Below are 25877 nucleotides of genomic sequence, written 5' to 3' on the forward strand. Positions count from 1 at the left end.
CTTTTAGTCATAAAATAGTTTTCGTTTTAGAAATAAAATGCCTCGTCCTGACTAATAGTCAGACTGTGAACTTAAGGTTAGATCGTCACCCTTTTCCATAGCTTGGGCCTGCTTCAGGCTGGAAACCTACAATGAGAAAAAGTAGAGGCCTTGTCAGCTTCTTCATGTCCCTATTTTGTACTTCTGCCCTTGTCCTCTGCTTCCTTCCGACCCTGCTGGGTTGTCTTTGTATCTTCCAGGGTTGGGAAGGTAAATGAATGAAGAGAAGTTGCCATAGAGTAGATTCTGGCTCATGGTGACCCCAGGTATGTCATAGCAGAACTATGAAGAGAGGTAAGGAGCTCTTTTTTTCAGCATAGGCTGTTCAGGCTTTTTCAGAGATTTCCTCCTGGGATCATCCAACCGTAGCTTTCTTGATGTTTGCAAATTCTCTCCATTATTTAGCATTTGCTTCAAGGATACATCTCCAGCTGTTTTGTGCCAATGTCACTTCAGCCGTGACGGGAAGCCTGATGGGCACCAGGAGGGCTTTCTCTTCCCCATGGCCTTCTTTGGTCCTGGGAAACCCCTCACATCCCCTTTGGAAGGTTCTCCACTGTTTGGAAAAGTGGTAAAGACTGTTTTTGTTCCTTGAGGGTTTTTAATTTCTCAAACTATCTTGCTCAGTCCCTTTAGGAATTATATCCTGGGAACAAGGAATGCCTGATGAATCACCCCAGGAATTAAAATCCAAAAGAGAGGATGTATCTGCAGGTTGGTCAAATGCTTGCCTTGTAGAATTTGTATGGATAGGGAGTGAGAGACTTTTCTTGTAGAACATACTTCCCACATGCTGAGATACCTTTGAAGACAAAATAATTACAGTAATAAGTCTATGGATTCTTTCAATTACCCAGGTTACTCTGCTTAACCACAGATGACAAGGAGAATGTTATAGATTGAATTATGTACCCCCCAAAATATGTGTTATAAATCCTAACCTCTATGCCTGTGGTTCTCCATTGCAAATACCTTCTTTCACTAACATAAATGGCGACTATACACATGGACCTCGCCAGATTGAACACACAGAAATCAAATTGACTACATCTGTGGAAAAAGATGATGGAAAAGCTCGATATCATCAGTAAGAACAAGGCCAGGGGCCGACTGTGGAACAGACCACCAATTGCTTGTATGCAAGTTCAAGCTGAAACTGAAGAAAATCAGAGCAAGTCCACAAGAGCCAAAATATGACCTTGAGTACATACCACCTGAATTTAGAGACCATCTGAAGAATAGATTTGACGAATTGAACACTAATGACTGAAGACCAGATAAGTTGTGGAATGACATCAGGAACATTATACATGAAGAAAGCAAGCGGTCACTGAAAAGACAGGAAAGAAAGAAAAGACCAAGATGGATGTCAGAGGAGACTCTGAAACTTGCTCTCGAACATCAAGCAGCTAAAGAAAAAGGAAGAATTGATGAAGTAAAAGAACTGAAGATTTCAAAGGGCGTCTTGAGAAGACTAAGTATTATAATGACATGTGCAAAGAGCTGGAGATGGAAAACCAAAAGGGAAGAACATGCTCAGCGTTTCTCAAGCTGAAAGAACTGAAGAAAAAATTCAAGCCTCGAGTTGCAATAGTGAAGGATTCTATGGGGAAAATATTTAATGACACAGGAAGCATCAAAAGAAGATGGAAGGAATATACAGAGTCATTATACCAAAAAGCATTAGTTGATGTTCAACCATTTCAAGAGGTGGCATATGATCAGGAACCGATGGTACTGAAGGAAGAAGTCCAAGCTGCTCTGAAGGCATTGGTGAAAAACAAAAGAAAAAAAAAATTTTTTTTAAGGCTCCAGGAATTGATGGAATATCAATTGAGATGTTTCAACAAACAGATGCAGTGCTAGAGGTGCTCATTCATCTATGCCAAGAAATATGGAAGACAGCTTCCTGGCCTACGGACTGGAAGAGATCCATATGTATGCCTATTCCCAAGAAAGGTGATCCAACCGAATGTGGAAATTATAGAACAATATCATTAATATCACATGAAAGCAAAATTTTACTGAAGATCGTTCAAAAACAGCTGCAGCAGTATATTGACAGGGAACTGCCAGAAATTCAGGCCGGTTTCAGAAGGGGACATGGAACCAGGGATATCATTGCTGATGTCAGATGGATCCTGGCTGAAAGCAGAGAATACCAGAAGGATGCTTACCTGTGTTTTATTGACTATGCAAAGGCATTCGACTGTGTGGATCATAACAAATTATGGATAACATTGTGAAGAATGGGAATTCCAGAACACTTAATTGTGCTCATGAGGAACCTTTACATGGATCAAGAGGCAGTTGTTTAGGCAGAACAAGGGGATACTGATTGGTTTAAAGTCAGGAAAGGTGTACATCAGGGTTGTATTCTTTCACCATACCTATATATTTTTTTTTTTATTCAATCTGTATGCTGAGGAAATAATACAAGAAGCTGGACTACATGAAGAACGGGGCATCAGGATTGGAGGAAGACTCATTAGCAACCTGCATTATGCAGATGACACAGCCTTGCTTGCTGAAAGTGAAGAGGACTTAAAGCACTTACTAATGAAGATCAAAGACCACAGCCTTCAGTATGGATTGCACCTCAACATAAAGAAAAGAAAAATCCTCACAACTGGACCAATGAGCAACATCATGATAAACGGAGAAAAGATTGAAGTTGTCAAGGATTTCGTTTTACTTGGATCCACAGTCAACAGCCATGGAAGCAGCAGTCAAGAAATCAAAAGACACATTGCATTGGGTAAATCTGTTGCAAAGGACCTCTTTAAAGTGTTGAAGAGCAAAGATGTCACCTTGAAGACTAAGGTGCACCTGACCCAAGCCATGGTATTTTCAGTCGCATCATATGCATGTGAAAGCTGGACAGTGAATAAGGAAGATCGAAGAAGAATTGACGCCTTTGAATTGTGGTGTTGGCAAAGAATATTGGCAAAGTGGAGGGCCAGGGAAAAGAGGAATACCTTCAATAAGATGGACTGACACAGCGGCATCAACAATGGGCTCAAACATACCAACAATTGTGAGGATCTGCACGCTGGGTGCGGGACCGGGCAGTGTTTTGTTCTGTTGTATATGGGGTTGCTATGAATAGGAATTGACTCCATGGCACCTAACAACAATAACAAAATCCTGTAGGATGAGTGTTTCATCTAATTCTAGATTATTATACTATAAACAGGTTAGGGCGTCATCATCAGCAACAAACAGGTTAGGATGAAACATTTTGAAGGTGATTTTTTTAAAAGAGTGAAATCTATGGTGAAAGCTTAAAAGAATGGAAATTATGATTTGAAAGAAGACAGTTCAGTGTCATTGTAAGGATGCCAAAAGATACAGTATACTTACTATACATAAATAAGGAATTAAAAAATGAATACTGTACTTCTAAAAAATTTTGAAATGGCAATATATATATATAAAAATATATATATTAACCACAATAATAAAACAAAGGGCATACTGTATTGTACCAATGTTATTTTCTTAGCTTTGACAAATGTACCATGGTTATATAAGATATTGGGGGAAGGTGGGTGAAGGGTATATAGGAACTGTCTATGCTACTTTCTCTGTAAATCTAAAATTATTTCAAAATAAAAAGTTTTTAAAAAGAGAATGCCAGTAGAAACATTGAAGTATTTACATGAGAAATAAAGAACTTCTTTACCTAAAAATTTTAGGCAAATAAAAATAGTTTTTGAAGGAGATTCTGAAATCTCAGCTCCTGGTATGTTTTTTGTAAGTAGTTTAGGTGCAGTCCTGCATAAATCCTGGGGAAGAGTAGTGACTGCTTCTTGGTTTCACTTTCAGTGTTGCTGTTATGAAGCTCATTCTTTCAACAAATATTTATTGTGCTATCATGGGTCTCTCATCTTCTACGGATATATCAGTCAACAAAACAGATAAAGATCCCTGCTCTCATCAAATGTACGTTCTATACCTGATGCAACATTTTAAAAGACCATTCTTTATTCTTTGTGAATAGTCTGTGGGTGGTGGGCAAGGGCAGAGCAGGGAGAAGAGTTAGAAGGCTAATGCTGTAATGCAGTGACAGATCATGGCACCTGGGACTAGGGTGAAGCAGTGGAGATGGTGAGAAGTGGTTGGTTTCTAGAGATTATGTAACACATGCATTTACACACAGTGGTGTGTTGAAACTGGCTTATGCCAGCTCACAACAGCTGAGAGTTAAATTTTTAGGAAGTTTACAAGCCAGTTTTTAAATATAAAAAAAAAAATTTTTTTTTTAATATACCACTATCAAAAATTTACATAAAATTACAATTAAATAAATTATATTGAAAATAGAGGTAATAAATATTCCAACCTCATCACTTTCTAATTATTTTTTACCTAATTATTTTACTATTATTATTTGCTATTATCTCTGCTTTTGAGGTTATTTACATCAATTGTATCTGTAGGATGAAAATAGTATGAAATGGTCTGCTGCTGTGCATCTGTTCCCAATTCTGTGTTCAGTGACATCACATCGGTAGCTTGAAATCAGCCATGGTAGGAGTATTTACACCACAGAAATTGGCAAATGCTACAAATCAGGGCTCCCTTTCTCTTTTTAAAAAAGATATGGTTGTTAAATATTTACTAGTATACCACTAGTTATAACTTTCCTAACTATACCTAGAAAAGTGTATCACCAACCCATCCAATGTTTTTAGGTTCCCTGACTTCTATCATGTTCCCACCTATGGAGGAGAAAAGCCAAGAAGGGGTTAAATAGGTATCATTTATATCGAACCAGGACAAAAGTAACATATTTATCTTATGCTTCATGCCGTTAATACACATGTACTTACACAAAGTCATCATACCTGAGATTGAATTTTTAGTGCTGGCCCTAGCTTTAATCCCATCGTGTCCCGGAGATGCTCCTCTGTGAGCAATGGCAAAGTCTCTCCATCAATTGCATGATCTTTAAATACCTTATTAAACACAAAAGGTGTTAACTTTGTCCAAATAATCTTTAAAAAAAATTGTTGTTTTATATCTATATCTATATATATATATAGATAGATATTTTGGTTTGGGGGAAAACATTAACACTGCTTGAGGATGACAGAAAAATTGATTAAATTTCTTGTTTTTAGTTCTCTCTTCTGTGGTCCAATAGCATGTTGATAGTGCTGTTTTGTTTTTTTTTTTTAAAGCTTCTTGGGCCACTGTGTACATATTTTTTCCTTTTTTTTTTTAACTTACTTTGTTTTTGTTGTTGAGAGTATGCATAGCAAAACACACACCCATTCAACTGGTTCTACATGTACAAATTCAGTGACACTGACTGCATTCTTTGAGTTGTGCGACCATGCTCACTGTCCTTTTCTGAGTTGTTCCTCCCCCGTTAACATAAACTCACTGCCTCCTAAATCTCCAATCCAATCTTTTGAGTTGCTGTTGTCACTTCGATCCCATATAGATAGTTCTTAAAAGAGTGCAATGCTCAAGGCAGACATTTTGTTTACTAGTTAAGCTGGACGGTTGTTTGGTTTTAAGATGACTTCAGGGGATATTTTTGGTTTAAGATTTAAAGATTATTTCAGGGGTTCATCGAGCCTCCATGGCTCCAGAAAGTCTAGAGTCTGTGAAAATTTGACATTCTGTTCTGCATTTTTCTCTTTTTGACCAGGTTTCTTCTATAGAATCTTTGATCAAAGTGTTCAGTAATGGTAGCCAGGCACCATCCAGTTCTTCTGGTCTCATGGCAAAGGAGAAAGTTGTTCATAGAGGCAATGCGCCACACATTCCATATCCTCCTCCTATTCCTCATTCTTCTTCTTCCTCTGTTGCTGTGGGTGACTAGAGACCAATTGTTGTGCCTTGGATGGCCGCTGGCAGGCTTTTAAGACCCCAGGCACTATGCGAGGAACTAGGAGGTAGAACGGAATCACTAATCACATTATTAGGCATTATATTAATTAGATTGTGCTCTTTAATAATCCTTAGAGTTCATTGTAATTTTCTGTTTCTAAGTCTCAGTTCCAACATGCAGCAATTATTTGAGAGCAGGGCTCAGTATTATTTACCAATGTACCCCAATCATGGCTGACACATGGTAGAAGATGTGCAATAAATATTACTGCATGAATCAATGAGAGGATGAATGGACAAATACTCTGAGTAAATGGATGTAGGTAAAAGCCATCACAGACAGATTTCATCTCGCTTATTTATAAGTGGGGTGTTTTCTGCCTTAGATGTAAGATGAAGGGAGGAAGAATGTGCAGGCGACAGCTGTCACCGCTGGACCTTTCCAACAAGATCTGCTTATTCTGACTCTAATGGATTCAGAAGAGGACATGGAATGAGGAATATCATTGCTGATGATAGATGGATCTTGGCTGAAAGCAAAGAATATCAGAAAGATGTTCACCTGTGTTTTATTGACTATGGAAATGCATTTGACAGTGTGGATCATAATAAATTATGGATAACATTGTAAAGAATGGAAACTCCAGAACACTTAACTGTGTTCACGTGGAACCTGTGTGTAGACCAAGAGGCAGTTGTTTGAACAGAACAAGGAGATAGTGCATGGTTTAAAATCAGGAAAGATGTGTGTCAGGGTTGTATTTTCTCACCATACTTATTCAATCTGTATACTGGGCAAATAATCAGAGAACCTGGACTATATGAAGAAGAGTGGAGCATTAGGGTTGGAAGAAGACTCATTACTAACCTGCAATATGCAGATGACACAACCTTGCTTGCTGAAAGCGAAGAGGACTTGAAGCACTTACTGATGAAGATCTAAGACTAAAGCCTTCAGTATGGATTATACCTCAAGATAAAGAAAAGAAAAATCTTCACAACTGTCCCAGTAAGCAACACTGTGATAAACAGAGAAAACATTGAAATCATCAAGAATTTCATTTTACTCAGATCCACATCAATGCCATGGAAGCAGCAGTCAAGAAATCAAATGACATATTGCAATTCTTTTGCAAAAGACCTCTTTAAAGTGTTGAAAAGCAAAGATATCACTTTGAGGGCTAAGATGCGCCTGACCCAAGCCGTGGTATTTTCAGTTGCCCCACATGAACGTGAAAGCTGGACAATGAATAAGGAAGACCGAAGAGGAATTGATGCCTTTCAATTACGGTGTTGGTGAAGAATACTGAGTACACCATGGACTACCAGAAGAACAAACAAGTCTATCTTGGAGGAAATACAGCCAGAGTGCTCCTTGAAAGTAAGGATGGTGAGATTTTGTCTCATGTACTTTAAACATGTTATCATGGAAGAAAGGCCTGGCAATCTACTTCCAAAAAATCAAGCATTGAAAACTTTATGGATCTAAGATACATCTATTGGTTCCATCCCAGATGGGGCAAAGGAGAATGAAGAAGACCAAAGACACAATGGAAAGATTAGTCCAAAGGACTAGTGGAGCACAACTACCACAGCCTTCACCAGACTGAGCCCAGAACAACTAGATGGTGCTCAGTTACCCCTACTGACTGCTCTGGCAGGGATCACAATAGAGGGTCCCAGACAAAGCGAGAGAAAAATGTAGAACAAAATTCAAATTCACCAAAAAAAAAAAAAAAAATGACCAGTCTGAGAGAGACTTGGGAAACCCCAAGAGTATGGCCCCTTGACACCCTTTTAACTCAGTACTAAAGTCACCCCTGAGGTTCACCCTTCAGCCAAAGATTAGACAGGGCTATAGGGCCAACAATAACACACGTGAGGGATGCTTCATAATTCAATCGCGTGTACTAGGCTAATGGGCACACCAGCCTAAAAGCAAGAGTGAGAAGGCAGGAAGGGACAGGAAAACTGGATGAGTGGAAACAGAGACACTGGGGTGGAGAAGGGGAGAGTGTTGAGGCATCATGGGGTTGGCAACCAACGTCACAAAACAGTTTGTGTATTAACGCTTTAGTGAGAAATTAATTTGCTCTGTAAACCTTCACCTAAATCACAATACAAAAAGAGAAAGAAAGCTTTACCAAGTGCAGTTCTATTCTGACACACATGGGGTCACCATGAGTGGGAATGGACTCCATAGCCACTGGTGGCGGTAGTGGTATTTTGTGGTTCTGATCCAGGATTTTTCTTATCGTAGGCGCTGCCATTCCAAAAAAGGAGTGCTGATTAAAAACAGTTACCTGCGTTTAATTAATGGAAGTTTTACCTCTTTTCTCTTTCCGTGGCATGGCTTCTGGTGAGCAGTGAAAGGAGCATCCAAAGAAGAAGAAACCAGGAAGATCATGGGTAATTTTTGAAACAGAGGTGAAGTGGCAGCCAGGGCCGGAAACCTGTGTGGGCCTAAGCCTCAGCCATGGTGGAGGCACCGAAGCAGGGGTGTAGAACACACCACTGGCGCCCGGAAGATGTTTCCCTTCCATTCTCACCAGGGCATTTCAGGCCAAGTGCACCTGTTTTTGGTAATTTCAGTTATTTCAATAGAGAGGATATTTTTTATCTGTTGTGTTCTTTGCACTAGACGTTTAGTTAAACTGAACCTGTTGCCTTTGAGTCGATTCCAACTCAAATCGACCCTATAGGACAGAGTAGAATTGCCCCGTAGGGTTTCTAAGGAGTGGCTGGTAGATTTGAACTGCCGACCTTTCTGGTTAGCAGGCTAGCTCTTAGCTACTGCGCCACCAGGACATTTAGTTAGACAAACAAAATATGTGACAGGTCCTCCTGGACATCCCTTAAAAGCTGAGCCACCCAACCCTCTCTTTACATCGGTTTGAAAGAGTTCACTTGCACAGGGGCTTTGAATTTTAACAGTGGTTATTTTTTCTGAATTTCTTTTTCCGCCTACAGAGGCAAATGCTTGGAGGCTGATGAGTAGACACCTAAGGCAGAGGTGAGGAAGAGGAGAATGGAGAGTAGGACAGTAGATGGAACTCAGTCTAGTCCCAGGGGCTTGGCCTGACCTGTTTAAAGAAAAAAGGCTGCGAAGAAAAGGTGATGGACCATTTCAGCATTCCGGGTCTTTGTGAGAGCTGTGCACAAGCAGTGCTGCCTGAGGGTTTGCTGCACAGAGGTGAGGGTAGGGGGGTTCTCCCCCTTTCTGTATAGAGCACAGTCACGGAGCACAGCAGGGAGTGTGCACAGCAATGATCTTGTAGTTGACATCACCAGCACTCGCCTGTGGGAACTTGAACAAGGGAAAAAGAGCAGGTCTTGATATTGAACACATGTGAGAAGCTCCTAGGAGTAAAGGGTACCATTTCTTGGAGTGAGAAAGGGGACACTATCCTGTGAGAGATCACGAGTCAGCAGTGTTTAAGTGATTTCTGTGTACCCACAAGTAGTGTGGGGACATTTGGGATTAAAAAACCGGTTGCCGTCGAGTTGATTCCAACTCATAACGACCCTATATTATAAAGTATAAAATGCATGCAACATTATTCACTGTAAGAGCAGTTATTATAAACTGTATTTTGTGATTTTGGATCACTGTTTAAAAACAATCAGAGTTCAAATAAATTCAACCCACGAGGAGTTAACAATCACGTGTCCATTACTCACAGAGCTGCTTGTTTCTGGCAGTCATCAGAATGATACAACGTCATTGTACTTGTGGTTGGTGTGGCACTTGACTTGATGAGTAGCACAGATGAATTTAAAAAGTGATTTATCCACTGTTAATGACTAATATTAAAATAATAAGGTTATACTCACTGAGCAGAAGCAAATATGACAACATTTTTCATCAGGTTATTTGAAAACACAAGTGTGTGATGTGAAGAATTCAACTTTTCCTTGAGGTTCTGCTATTTATAGGAGCCTGTATTTTTTTTTTTTCTGATATGATGAAGAAATTCTAATGGCATTCATTTATATTTATAAATGAAAAAATGTCAAAAAAACATTCACTGAGCACTTACAATGTGCCCTGCACTCTTTAATGTTTATGACAATCCTTGAAAACTATTATTACTATTATCCCCATTGTACAGATGAAAACACTGAGGAACGGAAAGGAAAATAACTTGCCTTAGATTACATGTCCATAAAGTAGAAAAGCCAGGATTTGAACTTGAACTTTCTGGCTCAGAACCCATATATTTAATTACTACTCTATGCAGATTTTTCCATATATTCCAGAACCAGAACCAAAAAAAAAAGAAAGAAAAAAAAATAACAGCTTTCTATGTAGATTTTTCCATATATTCCAGAACCAGAACCAAAAAAAAAAGAAAGAAAAAAAAATAACAGCATTATACTGAAGAAGGAGCCCTGGTGGCAAAGAGGTTAAGAGCTTGGCTGCAACCCAAAAGGTCAGCAGTTCAAATCTACCAGCGGCTCTTTAGAAACCGTATGGGGCAGCTACACTGTGTCCGACAGGGTCGCTGTGAGTTGGAATCAACTCAACAGCAGTGCGTTTTTGTTTTTGTTGTTCTTTATTCTGAAGAGAAACATTATCACAAAACTGAGATCTGAAAAACATCAGCTTGAACATCAGTCAATTATGATGCAATTAAATCATAATGTCCTTTTTTCGTTTTATTCTCCTTTAACATGGAAACCAAAGATAATGCTACCAGGTTCAGTAGGCATGTTGTTGCTTGGAATCGTGTTATTAAATCACTTGAAAATATAAACTATGCACATGAAAATCCACCATTGGCATAAACGACTTACCAGCCCATGATTTTTGTCATCAGTTTTCCCATAGGAGTGAGGCTAGCTTTTTTCCCAACTGTCCTAACAGTTCATTGTAATTTAAAAGACAGCATTTATCTACCAGACTAAATTACTGGTATATGTGCATTTTTACAGATAGTCTGAGCATAACTATAGCATTTTTAAAAAACTGTTAACTTCCTACTTTTTAGGTCTGTTGCCACCTTGTCCTTTTTTTGTTTGTTTTTCTTCCTTTTTTAAAATTATTATTAATTTTTTCTTCTTGTCCTTTTCAGAATGAAGTGTATATTTCTGCTAGCTATGAGAATAGGCCCAAACTTCCGACACAGGACTACGTGCTTGAAAATTGTTTGCTATGTGGATGAGTAGGGAATGTAGCAGACGTTTCTCATGCCTTTTCGATGTTTGACCTCCTAACTTCCTTCCAATTTTGGGAGAATTCCCACATCTCAGGAGTCTTGATGGGGGATAGAGCCTGCTTCCCAGGAGAGAAACTGAAGCCAGACACTGGCTTTCCCAGCCTCCCCTGCAGCTGGGGCGCAGGCACGTGACATAGGCTCCACTAAGCAGAGACACCTGTCCCAGGGGAGCCCATGGCATAAAAAGGGGAGACTACTGGGAATCCTCTCTGGGAGCAAATATAAGTTTGACAGAATTTGTTATCAAGGAAATATATTTCAGAGTGTCATACTTTTATAAAAACACTTAAATACTATTTAAGTCACCTGAGCATAGCTGGAACAGCCTGGAAGGCCTCTAATGAAATTGTGAACATCATCCACGGTCCACTTCTGAATGTCTTCATTCAAAGAAAGATGTTCCCCAGTTGTAACCAGTTCATGTATTCCTTTCAAAAGGAAAGGAAATGATTTTGAGTTATACATTTTTCAGGGAAAGGGAAGCCAAGAGCACAGTTCTGTGTATGATTTCCTTGTACTCTCCAGGGTGGTCCCTTTCTGCAGATCTGGGTGTAAATTACCTACGAGATATAAAGAGTTACTAGGAGACTGAAAAAAAAAAAAAAACTTCGCCGTCTTCTTTCTTTTCTTTCTATGAAAGAATCTTTACAGATATCATTATCGTAAGCTCACAAAGAAGCTTCAGATCTCTTCCAGCTTCTCTTAGATTATAATAAAAATGTCCTGTGGATTTCATCCTCCAGGTTAATACTACATGTTCTACGGTATTACGTGGTCTATGAGGTGGATTTCATCCTCCAGGTTAATACTACATGTTCTACGGTATTACGTGGTCTATGAGGTGGATTTCATCCTCCAGGTTAATACTACATGTTCTACGGTATTACGTGGTCTATGAGGTGGATTTCATCCTCCAGGTTAATACTACATGTTCTACGGTATTACGTGGTCTATGAGGTGGATTTCATCCTCCAGGTTAATACTACATGTTCTACGGTATTACGTGGTCTATGAGGTGGATTTCATCCTCCAGGTTAATACTACATGTTCTACGGTATTACGTGGTCTATGAGGTGGATTTCATCCTCCAGGTTAATACTACATGTTCTACGGTATTACGTGGTCTATGAGGCTCTCTAGGTGAGTAAGAATTGAGGTTAATACTACATGTTCTACGGTATTACGTGGTCTATGAGGTGGATTTCATCCTCCAGGTTAATACTACATGTTCTACGGTATTACGTGGTCTATGAGGCTCTCTAGGTAAGAATTGAGGTTAATACTACATGTTCTACGGTATTACGTGGTCTATGAGGTGGATTTCATCCTCCAGGTTAATACTACATGTTCTACGGTATTACGTGGTCTATGAGGCTCTCTAGGTGAGTAAGAATTTAGTTTCGTCTCCATCAAAATGGCGTATGAACACTTGACAGGGAAGCAGTTAGTATGGTGATGGCTAGATGACACGTAGCCAAAGATCACTGTTTTAAAATATTTTTATCTAAAGAAATTCTAGAAAACTATTCAGTGTGTGGTTTTTTGGGGCATTGCTATTGAGTCAATTCTGACTCATAGCGACCCTATAGGACAGAGTAGAACTGTCCCATAGGGTTTCCAAGGAGCGGCTGGTGGATTTGAACTGCCAACCTTTTGGTTAGCAGCTGAGCTCTTAACCACTGCGAGCCCCCTGAAGTTAGAAGACAACACAAGTTCGTGCTACTGTTCAATTGCCTATGTTTTTCAAAACACAGTTAGAAGGGAGATAAAATTCATACTTTAAAGTCAGAAGCCCCTTTGTTTTGTTGATAAAATTAATAGTACATTAAATGAAAATTTAAATTTAATTTAAACCCGTTGCTGTCGAGTCGATTCCAACCCATAGTGACCCTATAGCTCAGAGTAGAACTGCCCCATAGAGTTTCTAAGGAGCACCTAGTGGATTTGAACTGCCGACCTTTTGGTTAGCAGCTGTAGCACTTAACCACTATGCCTCCAGGGTTTCCAAATTTAATTTAATATATATTAAATGGAATTCTGATGGGTTTCCTTATACTTTACTTTCCTAGCCTTTACTGAAAATTCCTTCTGTATATGTATATGTATGTGTATATATATGGTTTCATTGACATAGCTTGTTGTAACTAACTTAATAAAGTGACTTCAGTAAAGTGACATCATTAGAGTCAGGATTAAGAAAAAGTAGGATAAAAAAGGCATGATTGTTACAGTTCACTATGTAATAACGTAAGGATTTGTCAACGTGTGGTTAATGAGGATCTGCTATTGGTTCTAGACACCCACCTGGAAGAGCCGATGGAGGCCCTGGGTTCTTTTCACTGCAGGCTGCAGAAGACTGCTCTGAGGGATTCTCCTTCCCACAGTCCCAGGTCTTTGCTTCCAGGGAGGTGCTGTGGGCTGCCCAGGTCGTTCTGCAGATGGGCTCGAGCTCTGCACAGGTTTTGGCAGGAGCTGCAGTTGGCTTTTCATTGATTTCTCTTGACTTCTGATTGTTGACTGCTTCAGTCTCAGGGTCTTTTGCAAACTCATTTTCTTCATAGGGAATTGGCTGCACCCGGCCTGGGATTTTAAATTCTTCTTGACTTTTGGAACTATCAGTATCACTGTCTACAACTTTCTGATTCCCTGCACCTCTCCTGAAACGATGACATTTCTGCTCCCAGGTCTCTAGAAAATGCAGGCCAGTTGCCCCTAGCATGGGGTTTCCCTGAAGGTTTCTCAAGGTGCTTCTGTGGAAATGCAGGTCACTGGCTGGGAGCATGCTTCTGCCATGGTATGTGGCTGGGCCTGCTGGGATACCAGAGCCATAGAGGAATGGCATCCCTAATCCCATTAGCCCCTTGGGATTAACTTTTTCCATCCTCCTTTGCTGATAAATGGCATACATTTCCATTTCTGTCCTAAAAACAAAATAACATATTTTATACAACCCAAGAAAACCATTAGAAATATAATTTTAATGGCCCTCTACCCTCCCTAGGATAGCACCTCTGCTTTTCCTGTGAGTCCCCACAGGCTCAGGTGAAGTTTATTAGGTGGAAACATGCATCACCCACAAAGCCACAGGGGAGAAGAGTCTGGAATAAGATCTGAGGGTAAAGGTTTGGCCGAATCTCACAGTGGAAGTTCAAGGCCAGTCTTTAGAGCTTTACTTCTAATGGCAATATGGCAAATTTAGCAGAGATAGAGATAATGCAGCATAGGGTAGTTTCTTGCCAGAGATTAACCCTAAAAAATCTGAAGTTATGGGAAGAGATTTTCTGAACTCTGTAATACAACCTTAGTGGGACTCAAGAAAGGCAATAAATCATGCAAGTCTCAACTGTTATAAATCAAGGCCATACAAGTCAATGCAAGTTATTCCTATTTACAACTGGGGGGAGTGGGAGGACTTGGTGGTGTTTTCGCTTAAATCACTTTGCTTAAGGGTCATCTGAACCCCTGAGGGTTCAGTGATGAACAAACTGACCCTGATGCCTTCCCTCACCCTTGGGCCATACCCTAGTATTATCATCATTATTGGTGTGCTTTTTTCTTTCTCCGGGTCATTACGGCTGACCAAATCTAATCAAATCATACCACTGATGAGCTGACATGAGGTTGCCTGGGCTCTGATGGTGCAATCTAAAGTGGGGTTGGCAAGCTTGGCATCCTCCTTTGGGCAGAGTAGGAATCGTTTAAGGAAGGAATGCCAGTATGAATTGCAGAAGATTCATAACTAGATACTATAATTATGGGATGTTAGCAAACTGTGTATAATCTGTAGACGAATACCACTGTTAGCTTCACTATGTGATTTCTGATTTGCTTTTATCCTTAACTAGCCTGTATACAGTTTTGTATGTGTCCTTGTTTATGATCTTCCTGAAATACTTTTTGTAAGTAATCAGAGTGTGTGTTATAAATGTGGAATAAATGAATAAATGAACAAGCGAATGAATAGAAAAATAAAATAATGTTGTTAAGTTACCTGGCAGTATTATGCCTTTGAATCATTTCATTCCTTCTGGCCATTGTTTTTATGGATTCAGGTGGTAAAATGCCCCAACCTTAAAAAAAGAAAACCATCACGCATCCCGACAAATTAACCACATGCATTTGAAAATAATAAAATATGATGCTATAATAAATTATCTTCAAAAAGCTATCAGTTGAGCACTTAAGTTGGAAATGGCATCAGATCACTGCTGTTCAGCATTTCAGAGTTGCTTTGGCGATGGCATGATAAACACTAGATAATTTTTTTTTTCCTTGATCGTTGGTCTCATGACTGGCAACATTTTCCTGTCATACTTCTAAAGAAAAAAGATGAAATGACCTGTGAATCACTTGCATTTGAAGTAAAAATTGATACTTTTTTTGTATAACAGGGATTAGTTGGCCTTTTTTTTTTTTTTTTTAAGTTAACTAAGTGCTTCTTGATGCCTGGAAATCCCTAGAGATAAATGCACTGAAGACTCGAGTGGATAAAACACAAAACCCTCTCTTTAGGCTGGTAGGTATATCTGAGGTAAACACTTTTTCCAAAATGGTTTCAATGGGGTTAAGCAGAAATTACATTATTTTGTTCAGGCCAAATTTCCAAAATAACTTGAAATAACAGCAGCACCACCAAATTTTTCAAGGCTGTTTTCTTGTCTGATAACTTCATGCTACATTCTTTCTTTTTTTTGGACTCCTATTGTTCTTCGTCGGGTGTCCAGTCAATTCCAACTCATAGTGACCCCATGTGACGGAGTAGAACTGCCCTGCAGACTTTTCTAGGTTACAATCTTTACAGAAGCGGACCGCCAGGTCTTCCTCCCATGGAGCTGCTGGATGGGTTCAAGCTGCCAACATTTCAGTCAACAGCCGAGCTGGACTTCTGACGCACTTATGGAAACCCTGGTGGCACAGTGCTTAAGTGCTACAGCTGTTAACCAAAAGGTTGGCAGTTTGAATGCACCAGGCGCTCCTTGGAAACTCGATGGGGCAGTTCTACTCTGTCCTGTAGGGTCATTGTGAGTCAGAATCAACTCGATGTCAATGGGTTAATGTTATACTGTTACTTCTCAAACCATCTGTGGTGAAGGATTCATTTTTTCTTTCAAAATTTCCTATTCATCATGGACCAATATTTCTGTAAAATATAATAAAATGGATTTCTAGGAAAATGAAATGAAAATAAAAACAAGGACAAAATAAAAGCACAATTTTTTAACTATTAGATTAACATATATAAAATTATCCTATAAAATTGCTATAAAAGTTTCTAAGCCCTTATTCTCCATTTATGAACTTGTACAAACAGTTCACAGACCAGCACAGGGCTATAGACTAAACTCTAACAGTGATTTATACACAGAAATTATGCTTACTCTACCCAGTTTTGTTCACTGATAGTTTTATATGTATAAATCTGTTCTCCCTAACATGGGGTCAGTATTAACAACAACAACAAAAAAAACCCACTGCCATCAAGTCAATTCTGACTCATAGTGACCCTATAGGAGAAAGTATTATGAGGGCAAAAATGAGAAATCTAGAAATAAACCATACAATAGTTTTTTTTTTTTTTGAGAGTATTTGACATTTCTAAAATTCAGGGGTTAGATGAGCGACCTCTAGGGGTTCTTCTAACCTTAACACTCTATGTTTTTTACAGTTTCAGTAGCTTCAAGATAGTCTCCTTTAGACAACTAGTGTGCATGAAACTACCAACCCGCGGCCCACTGCCCAAGGATGCAGAGAAAGTCTGTTGGAGAAGGCCTGTGTAGAGAGCACAATTCTAATTGTCTGGATTTTAGGACAGTCTGAAATCTGGACTCATTAAATTTATTCCAAGGTTCTTCCTCTTACCCAAATAGGTCTGGAAGCCAAGGGGAGAAAGTGTTTTAAGAATAGGGTGAGCAACTGTGTCAAGCAAGTTGCTCATAGGTCAAGTAAGATAAAAAAACAAAAACCAACCCCATTGGGGTAAACTCGATTCCAACTCATAGCAACCCTGTAGGACAGAGTAGAACTGCCCCATACGGTTTCCAAGGAGCAGCTGGTAGATTCAAACTGCCAACCTTTTGGTTAGCAGCCATAGGTCTTAACCATTGCACCACCAGGGCTGCCAAGTAAGACAGGACTGAGAATATATCATTAGATTTATCTATGTGGAGGTCATTGGTGATCTTGATAAGAGCAATTTCAGTAGAGTGGGGTCAGTGAAAACATGACTAGAGTGGGCTCAAGAGAGAATAAAAACCAAACTCGTTGCCATTGTGTCGATTCCAACTCATGGTGACTCCATATATCACAGAGTAGAACTGAACTCCATAGAGATTTCTTGGCTGTAATCTTTATAGAAGCGGATCATCAGGGCTTTCTTCCAAAGCCCTGCTAAGTGGGTCTGAACCAGCAATCTTTGGTTAGTACTGAAGCACAAACCATTTGTGCCACAAATTTCCTGCCAACATCGAAAATCAAAACTGGAGTATCTTACTCTCAAAAACTATATCCATGAGTTTCTGCTTGACCCTGCTCCCCAGTGACTTGGTAAAATGCAAGTCAGACCATGTCACTCAGTCCCCCTAAAGTCATTCCCTCTTACTGTAATAAAAGCTGAAGTCCTCACTATGACCTATTAGGACAAACATAAACTGCCCTCAGTCCCATTATTTCTCACATCTCATCTTTTTGTGACTTCATCATTACTCATGTGTAAGGTACACAGATAGTAATATGTAATTCCTCATGTTAGGCAAGAATAAATGGATCCTTACAAGGGTTAAGCAACTTGCCTGTAGTCACATGATGGTGGAACAATGTTTTGAACTCAGGTAACAACTGCAGAAATTATAAGCATAATGACCACAGTTTTGCTTTCAAAATTTGGCAGTAAACTTGATAGCAAGCTTACTGCAGCCAACCAGTTCAAAGTGGCACCACACACAAAAGCCAAGCATCTATTACTCCTACCTGAGTAGGCATGATTGGACAACATGTTCGGCATATTTGCATTAGGCATAACAGAGGATCCAAATTGGGAAGAAACACAAAAGTGTCTTGGGTCAGCTGGAGCTACAGTAGAAGGCAATAAATCTCTAGGAACGAAAGACAAAGTAGATAAAATGGAGATGGAGTCATACAAAATTTCCTCACTGCTATTGCTGACACGGTTGTGTGTGTGTGTGTTTGTTTTGCCATATGGGATTCTATCATATCTTCCTAAAATAAAGTGCAAAATCCTGTAGCCTCTATTGGTTTAAGTAGAAAGATGGTAAGAAAGATTAGGAGGAAGGACTCTACTAAGGAAGGATTGACCTAGTAGACAAAATGACCGAGAAAGCAGGAAAGTAAAGTTTTAGGGGTGTCTGGAACAGCAGATCTAATCAAATCAATGCCATTCTCATATTTTCCATGACCATCATACTCTTTTAACTACAATATTCTTTTCTCATTTAATGGACACATTTTGGCTTGGGTTTGCCATCTGGGATCAGTTTATGATACCTGGGTGGACAATTTATTTATTTTACCAAGCTTCAGTGGTCACTAGAAGTCCAACTTTCCTGTTCACACTTAGTGAACAAGAATAAATAATGGATCTTACTTTCTCTTCAGAATGTCAAAATATTCTTAAAAAGGGAAGACAGGATACTACCAGAGCATGCAACCAAAGTACTTGTAATTTCACTGTTACTGAAAAGAGTTCTATTACAGGAAATCTAGGGTATCTAGTGTCTGCTCCTGTGCAGTGCTTGCCACATGCTAGTGCTCATTAGCTCTTTGCTGAGTGAGGAGGTCAAGCAGAGTTGGAAGGGGAAGTGATGGGAGGTATCTTGAAAGTGTGGCCAGCAGAGTATCTTGATGTGAATTATTACACTGCAGTTTACTGAAATAGTATTAGGTAATAAAACAATACAGGGGATAACATCATTCCAAACCCAAAGATTATCTATTTTCTCCTTTGGGATATCATATTGGAGAGAAATACCTGTCCACTGTTTGAAGTTCAAATGGTGAGGGAGCCAGTGGGTTTCTCTGCTGCCCTGATATTGTCAATAAAGGGTTTATGGCCATGGTTGGATTTATCATCAATAGCTTTTGCCACTGATGGATTTCTGAAAAGAACCAGAGAGGTGTGTCAGCAAATAACTCTACTTTTTGAGAACTATTCGAATTCTTCTTGAACACAATGAAACCCTTGGTATTTTCCCAGCACCTGGGAAGACTACACACCAAGCTTCCAGTTACACGAAAACATCTCCAGAGTAAGCACCCAGGCACAATTGTAGAGCTCAGTGTTTCATAGATGTGCCCTTGGAATTTATTGCACAGTCCACGGATAATGTCATACCACTCTACAAGCAATAAGAAAATTAAGCCAAGATTCCAGAAATACCAACTCCTTTCTTGCAACTTATTTCAATTTTTATCTTTCCAGAGGTATAAATGCATAAATTTTTCCATATGCTCAATCTTTGGAAAAATACTCCTACTTAGTGGATAAGATTAAAACAGAAAATGGGGAGGGGGTTTCTTAATGGCTGGCTGTATAAGATCGTATTTAATTAGGACAAGTGCCCAAGTTATAGTCACATATACATAAACACAAGTACTCATATGCTTTATCTTCAGACCCTAGTATTCAGAAAAAGGGATTATGGTTGAAGGGATAATATTTTGCCTTATATTTTCTTGTTAATTATTAATGTCCTTTGAAATTATTTTAAATATTAAATAAGCACTAGTTAAAACAGATCATTTTAGCTTCTTCTTCGTTCTCAATTGTTAACTTTTTAAAAATAATCTGAGATACCTATAGCTATGTTTGAAAAACGTAAATTAGGGAAGAAATGTTCTGCTTTTCAAAGTAGTGGTCTGTCTTTCCTTCTTGTATATTTGATTTAAATTTTAAAATAGGTAATACATTCATATAGTTCAGAAACTAAAAATAAACAATTACTTCTTTAGGCTTTTTTTTTTTTTTTCCCCCAGACCTAAACTTACTGACCAAATCGGAAATTCAAGTCAAATTCACCAATTTTTTAACAGGTTCCCTATGCTCACTTATTTTCACTGTATTTCTGTGAGGTCAGTATAGTTTTCTGATAGTGGCCTCAGACAGTGTTATGGATTGAATTGTGTCCCTCCAAAATGTGTGATAGGCCATGATTCCCAGTATTGTGTGATTGTCCACCATTTTGTCATCTGATGTGATTTTCCTATCTGTTGTAAATCCTGCAGTTATGTTAATGAGGCAGAACTCAATCTAAAAGATTAGGTTATATCTTAAATCAGTCTCTTTTGAGATACAAAAGAGAGAAGTGAGCACAGAGACAGGGAAATCTCATACCACCAAGACTTAAGAGCCAGGAGAATAGCACGCGCTTTGGCCCCTGGGCTGAGAAGCTTCTTGACTGGAGAAGATTTATGACAAGGACCTTCCCCCAGAGCCAACACAGAAAGAAAGCCTTCCTCTGGAGCTGGCAGCCTGAATTCGGACTTCTAGACTACTAGACTGTGAGAGAATAAATTTCCCTTTGTTAAAGCCATCCACTTGTGGTATTTCTGTTATAGCAGCACTAGATAACAAAGACAGTTTAGTGACTGGGTCATAGTCACTATTAGGATGAAAATATCTGCCAGGTGCCTACAAGCCATAGTGATAATTCCAGCAAAGAACACAGGCTAGGGTAAGCCTGATGTGGGCTTGCACCTCTGGCTGAACACTGCTCCATGGCTTAACATCTCAGGGTGCACAGCCACCTTCTTCTCCCTAAGTCCATTACACAATAGAGCACTTTGGGACACAACTTGGTGTTACATTTTGAAAAATTGGTCAACTCTGATTTGTGTCGTGAATTGATGCTGTCTAGCAGAAGTTTAAACTCACCCGTGAGATTGAATGTTTGAAGTTATAAAATATAGCCTTCATCTTGCATTTTGTGTGAGGTTTGAAACAAATCAGGAGGAAGGGGAAGGAAGAGATGAATGGGAAGTGTAGAATATCACCAAACAAGGATTGCCTAGAGGTTGACCACCTCTTCCACCCTACACATGTAACCCTTTGGAAATGTCGTGGAGATGAGTCATCAAAAGTAGATGAGAATGTTTTATTTTGGGATCCCCCAAAGGAGACCCGGAGAGAGGGACTTGAGTGCAGACAATTTAATTGGGAGGTGATCCCTGGAAGCCCAAGTAAGAGAATGGGAAAGTGAAAGCAGGAAGGGAAATGGCAATAAGCGATGAGTTAATGTGTGGGCAGCTGAGGCTCAATCCTGCTGGAAGCCTCTGAGAAACCTTCTGGGACACGTCTCAGAATTGTCCATAGACGACAAAGAATTAGCCATTTACCCACTGCTTCTCATCCCCTGTTGGTCGATGGTTGTTCCTGGGGCACTACTTCCCTATCACTTCTAGGTTATGCCTGTGCTAGATCCAACAAGCTCCTGTGATATGGGAGAAAGCCTTCAGGCTGAGAAGCAGAGAGATGCAGGTGCTTGATGGGAAGAGACTCCATGGTTGCAGGTGAACAAGAGGGGGCTGAGGGGATGTGGAATGGGGCAGCAACAGTGTCTATTCAGGCAATGTTCTTACCTTCTAATGTCATTCCACTGGATAATCGGCACAAATGCCTTTCTTCTGAAGCACCAGGCCTACCAAGCATAGGTATATTTCTATGAGGCTCTGTGGAATCCATTGTCTGCAACAACACAGCAGGGTTTTTCTCATCACTAGTCACAAGTTCTGTGAAATAAATGGAGGTACTGAAGGCTATTGGCCCAATGGGGATGAAGAAAGGAAGCATCAAAGACAAGTTTCATTCACTTTGTGCTTAAAGCCCTCCTTTGTACCATTCCAAAAATACCCAAACCAGTTGCTATTGAATTGATTTTGACTCACAGTGACCTCATGCATGCAGAGTATAACTGTATAACTTAGGGCTTTCCTTTTGGAAGTAGATCTCCAGGCCTTTCTTCTGAGGTGCCTCTGGGTAGATTCAAACTGCCAATCTTTTGGTTAGTGGTTCAGAGCTTTACCATTTGTGCCACCCAGGGACTTTTTAGTACCATCAGAACAAAAAAAGTATGGGTTTTAGTACCATACCTGTTCTCAATTTCAGGTTTTTGGGTCTGGTTTTCTTTCTCTTTACAATTCTAGAAGGGTTGAACCTAATCTACAAATTTTTTCTGTAGTTCTGATATGGTAGCTTATTTTTTTTTTTTTTATCAACCCACCAAATTTTTACCTAAGATGCAAACTATTCCCAACATCTAGGGAAGTGTGCTTGTCTTAGTTATCTAGTGCCGCTATAACAGAAATAACACAAGTGAATGGCTTTAGCAAAGAGCTCCATGAGAAGGCTTTCTCTCTCTGTCAGCTCTCGGAGAAGGTCCTTGTCATCAATCTTCCCCTGGGTCTAGAAAATTCTTAGTGCAGAGACCCCAGGTCTAAAGGACACGCTCCACTCCTGGCTCTTCTTTCTTGTTGGTATGATGTCTCTCTCCTCTCTGCTCAATTATCTCTTTTACATTTCAAAAGAGATTAACTCAAGATACCACCTAATCCTGTATATTGAGTCCTTCATCAACATAACTGCCTCTAATCCTGCCTCATTAATATCATAGAGGTTAGGATTTAGAACACATAGGATAATCACATCAGATCACAAAATAGAGGACAACCACACAATACTGGGACTCATGGGCTAGCCAAGCTGACACACATTTTTGGGGGACACAATTCAATCCATAACAGTCCATAGGTCATAAAGGCCCCTGGGGAGAAGAATGAGTCATTGACATCCCAAACACCTGCATTTTAGGGTTGTGGGCTCCACTTTGCTTTCCTGGTTTCTTTTCATCCTCACACTTGTAAGCAAGTACTTGTTTACTTATCATCATAATATCTGTAAGGAGCCCCGATGGCACAACAGTTAAGTGGTTGGTTGTTAAGTGAAAGGTCAGTGGTTTGAACCAACCAGCAGCTCTGCAGAAGAAAAGACCTGGTGATTTGCTCCCATAAATATTACAGCCTAGGAAACCCTATGGGGCAGTTCTACGCTGTCGTATAGAGTTGCTAAGAGTCTGAATCAATTTGATGGCACACTACATCAACAACCATATTTACTGTGCCCAAACTTCCTAAAAAGAAAAAAAAAAGTCTTATCTCCTAATGTTATGCCTATTATCATCTGTATGTCCCAAATTATATTTTAAAGCAACTACAATCAGGGCACTACCAAGAAAAATATTCTCACGTTGACCAGATCTTTCCCTTTGTCAGCCAGGTAGATGTTTGAAGCTTCAAATCTGTGCTTCTACACACCCACCGTTTCGGGGTACTGAATCATATATATGCTCAGCCAGTGAGTCTTCAAGTATTAATGCTCACATTGACAGGGCATTGCTTCTATTTTGGAAACACGTTGACAAACTGTGAACAAAGGTCACTTTGCTGCAGCAGCTGAAACGCTCTGGAGTGGACGGAAGTGCAGCCTCGGCGACCAGTTTTAAATGCAGTGTGTAGTCATCCCGAAGTCCCGGACTGCAGTGGTGCTCAGGTCTGCATCCTGTCGAACTTCTTTGACCCAGAGCTCTAATCCTGGATGCCAGCACATTAGCGGGATGAGGACGCCTTAATCTCTACCTTCAGACTCTTACCCTCAATGAACCCCTCTGGGCAGCACACAGACGACTTAGCCAGTGCTAATTCTGTCTCAACTCATTAGGGCTGTAGAAGTAAGACGTGAACTTCATGACCCGGAGCGCTTGCCACGTCAGCAGATCTTCTCTGAACGCTTGCCTTCTGCATAGTGTCCGCGCGCCGACTTGATTATATTTCCGTCTCTCGTTGGCTGTACCACGACTATTCATGACTATCAGTGCAATCTGAGTTTGCTTAATTTGGGTTTGAGTAATTAAATATAGACTATTTGTTGCCTGTATGTATCCTAGGATTATGTACATTAAAGTTAATTAATTTTTAAATAACTGCGGTAGTGGCTATGTTTTTGCATTTGGAAGGTAAAAAGAACAGTTGTCATCTGAGTTGACTCTGACTTACGGTGACTTCATGTGTGGCAGAATAAAACTGTGCTCCACAGAGTTTTCAGTGGGTGATTTTTGGGAAGTAGATCACCAGGCTTTTCTTCTGAGGCTCCTCTGGGTAGACACGAACTGCTAACCTTTGGGTTAGTAGCTGAGCACTTAACTGTTTGCACTAGCCAGGGACACCATTGGAAAAGTATATCAGTAATGCTAGGTGTCTCCACAATTCTTCTGAGCAAAATAAATATAAACTAAATAAGAGGGAGGGTTCTCATGGCCTTTTTTAAAATTTTTTATTGTGCTTTCAGTGAAAGTTTACAAATCAAGTCAGTCTCTCATACAAAAATTCATATACACTTTGCTATATACTCCTAATTGCTCTCCCCCTAATGAGACAGCACACTCCTTCCCTCCATTCTCTCTTTTTGTGTCTCCCATGGGGTTTTTTATTTAAGGCATTTAAGATGTTTTCACAAACCAATCCTCAGTAGCTTCACGTATTCCCTATTCCAGGTGTTCTGTACTAATGTGAATTCTGAAAAGCGTATTAATGAGAAAACCTAATTCACATGTCCTTAAGTATATTTTCAGTTTTTAATAATAACGAATGGAGATCTTTTTAAAAATAGGAAGGCTAAGAGAGCTGCACTCATTATCTAATGCTTTTCACAGAAAAATTTATCTGAGAATAAAGATCATGCAAATGTCTCATAGCTATAAATAGAAGTGTGAACAGTCTATATCCATCAAGAAAAAAGTTTTTAAAATTGACTTCTGATATTCAAAGTATATCTTGTAATTGAAACAAAATTTAAGGTAAGACTAGATGAATAAATTGGCATAAAATATTTTACTGTTTCCAGTTATAGATACACATATTTCCTGAAAAGATTATAAAGGAATTCTAAAATTAGACCAGCTGCATTTCAAGTGGAAGAAACTATTACATTTAATGTATCTTCAACCCAAATGTGCCTTATGGTCATATGTAATAGGACAATTAAATTGAATCTGCAATGCGTATACATGTAAACCCAGTGTCACCTTCATCCCCCATCCCACAACTTTTGCCAGACGTCTGCCCATCCTGGAGATTACATCCTCACAGCCACTTCTGGTTCTGAGTTCATGTTCTTGTGTGGCCCCCAATCCACCCCAAGGCTGACTTTCCTTAGCTGTTCCCTTATCTTGGCTCTATTGTTGTTCTTAGTTGCCACCAAGTTGATTCTGACTCAGTGACCCCATGTCTTACAGAGCAGAACTGCCTTATTAGGTTTTCTTGGCTGTAATCTGGTACCTCTGGATGGGTTTGAACTGTGAACCTTTAGGTTAGCAGTTGAGCACAAACCATTTGTGTCACGAATGGACCTACTGTCTGCTCTACTGTGACCTAGAATGCATTCCGTTTTCCTTAATAGCTACATAAAACCATTCACACAAGGCAAGATGTAAGTGTTGCCAGCTTACCAAGGTCTTGGCTGATGGGTGTGTGTGTGAGGGGGTATCAAAACCAACTTAAAATTGCATACTGCTTTGAACAATTCAGACTCTGGCTTTTTTTTTTTTTTTCTTGACCTTTTCCTAGTTGGTCCCCCAACAACTCCAAAACAGTTCTTCCACTTTGTCTTGCAGAGGCCTCTCTAGCCTCTCTGTCCAGACTTCTCTGAGCATCTTCTAAATGGGTTTGCAACTCTGGGTCTCTCTGTACCTCCCTCCCTCCCCGTCTCTGCCA

At 39.7% G+C, this 25877-nt stretch overlaps 1 protein-coding gene and 1 long non-coding RNA gene across 2 annotated transcripts in view; one reads left to right on the forward strand and one right to left on the reverse strand.

Annotated features, from left to right (window-relative positions):
- The window catches only part of LOC126066403 (uncharacterized), a 39523-nt gene extending 31193 nt beyond the window's left edge, over positions 1-8330 (forward strand). The window contains exon 3 of the long non-coding RNA XR_007515076.1: positions 8251-8330. This is a non-coding gene — a long non-coding RNA (uncharacterized LOC126066403). The remainder of the gene's footprint in view (positions 1-8250) is intronic.
- Positions 641-19172, reverse strand: SAMD7 (sterile alpha motif domain containing 7). Its single transcript, XM_049867427.1, has 7 exons — positions 19087-19172; positions 18069-18193; positions 15094-15172; positions 13407-14023; positions 11409-11530; positions 4890-5000; positions 641-841 (listed from the first exon to the last, which is right to left on the reverse strand). Exons 1-7 carry the CDS (start codon positions 19170-19172, stop codon positions 641-643), a joined length of 1341 nt encoding a protein of 446 aa, XP_049723384.1.
- Between the last annotated feature and the right edge of the window lie 6705 nt (positions 19173-25877).

Source organism: Elephas maximus, chromosome 23, assembly GCF_024166365.1.
Source record: "Elephas maximus indicus isolate mEleMax1 chromosome 23, mEleMax1 primary haplotype, whole genome shotgun sequence".
NCBI classification, from domain to species: domain Eukaryota; kingdom Metazoa; phylum Chordata; class Mammalia; order Proboscidea; family Elephantidae; genus Elephas; species Elephas maximus.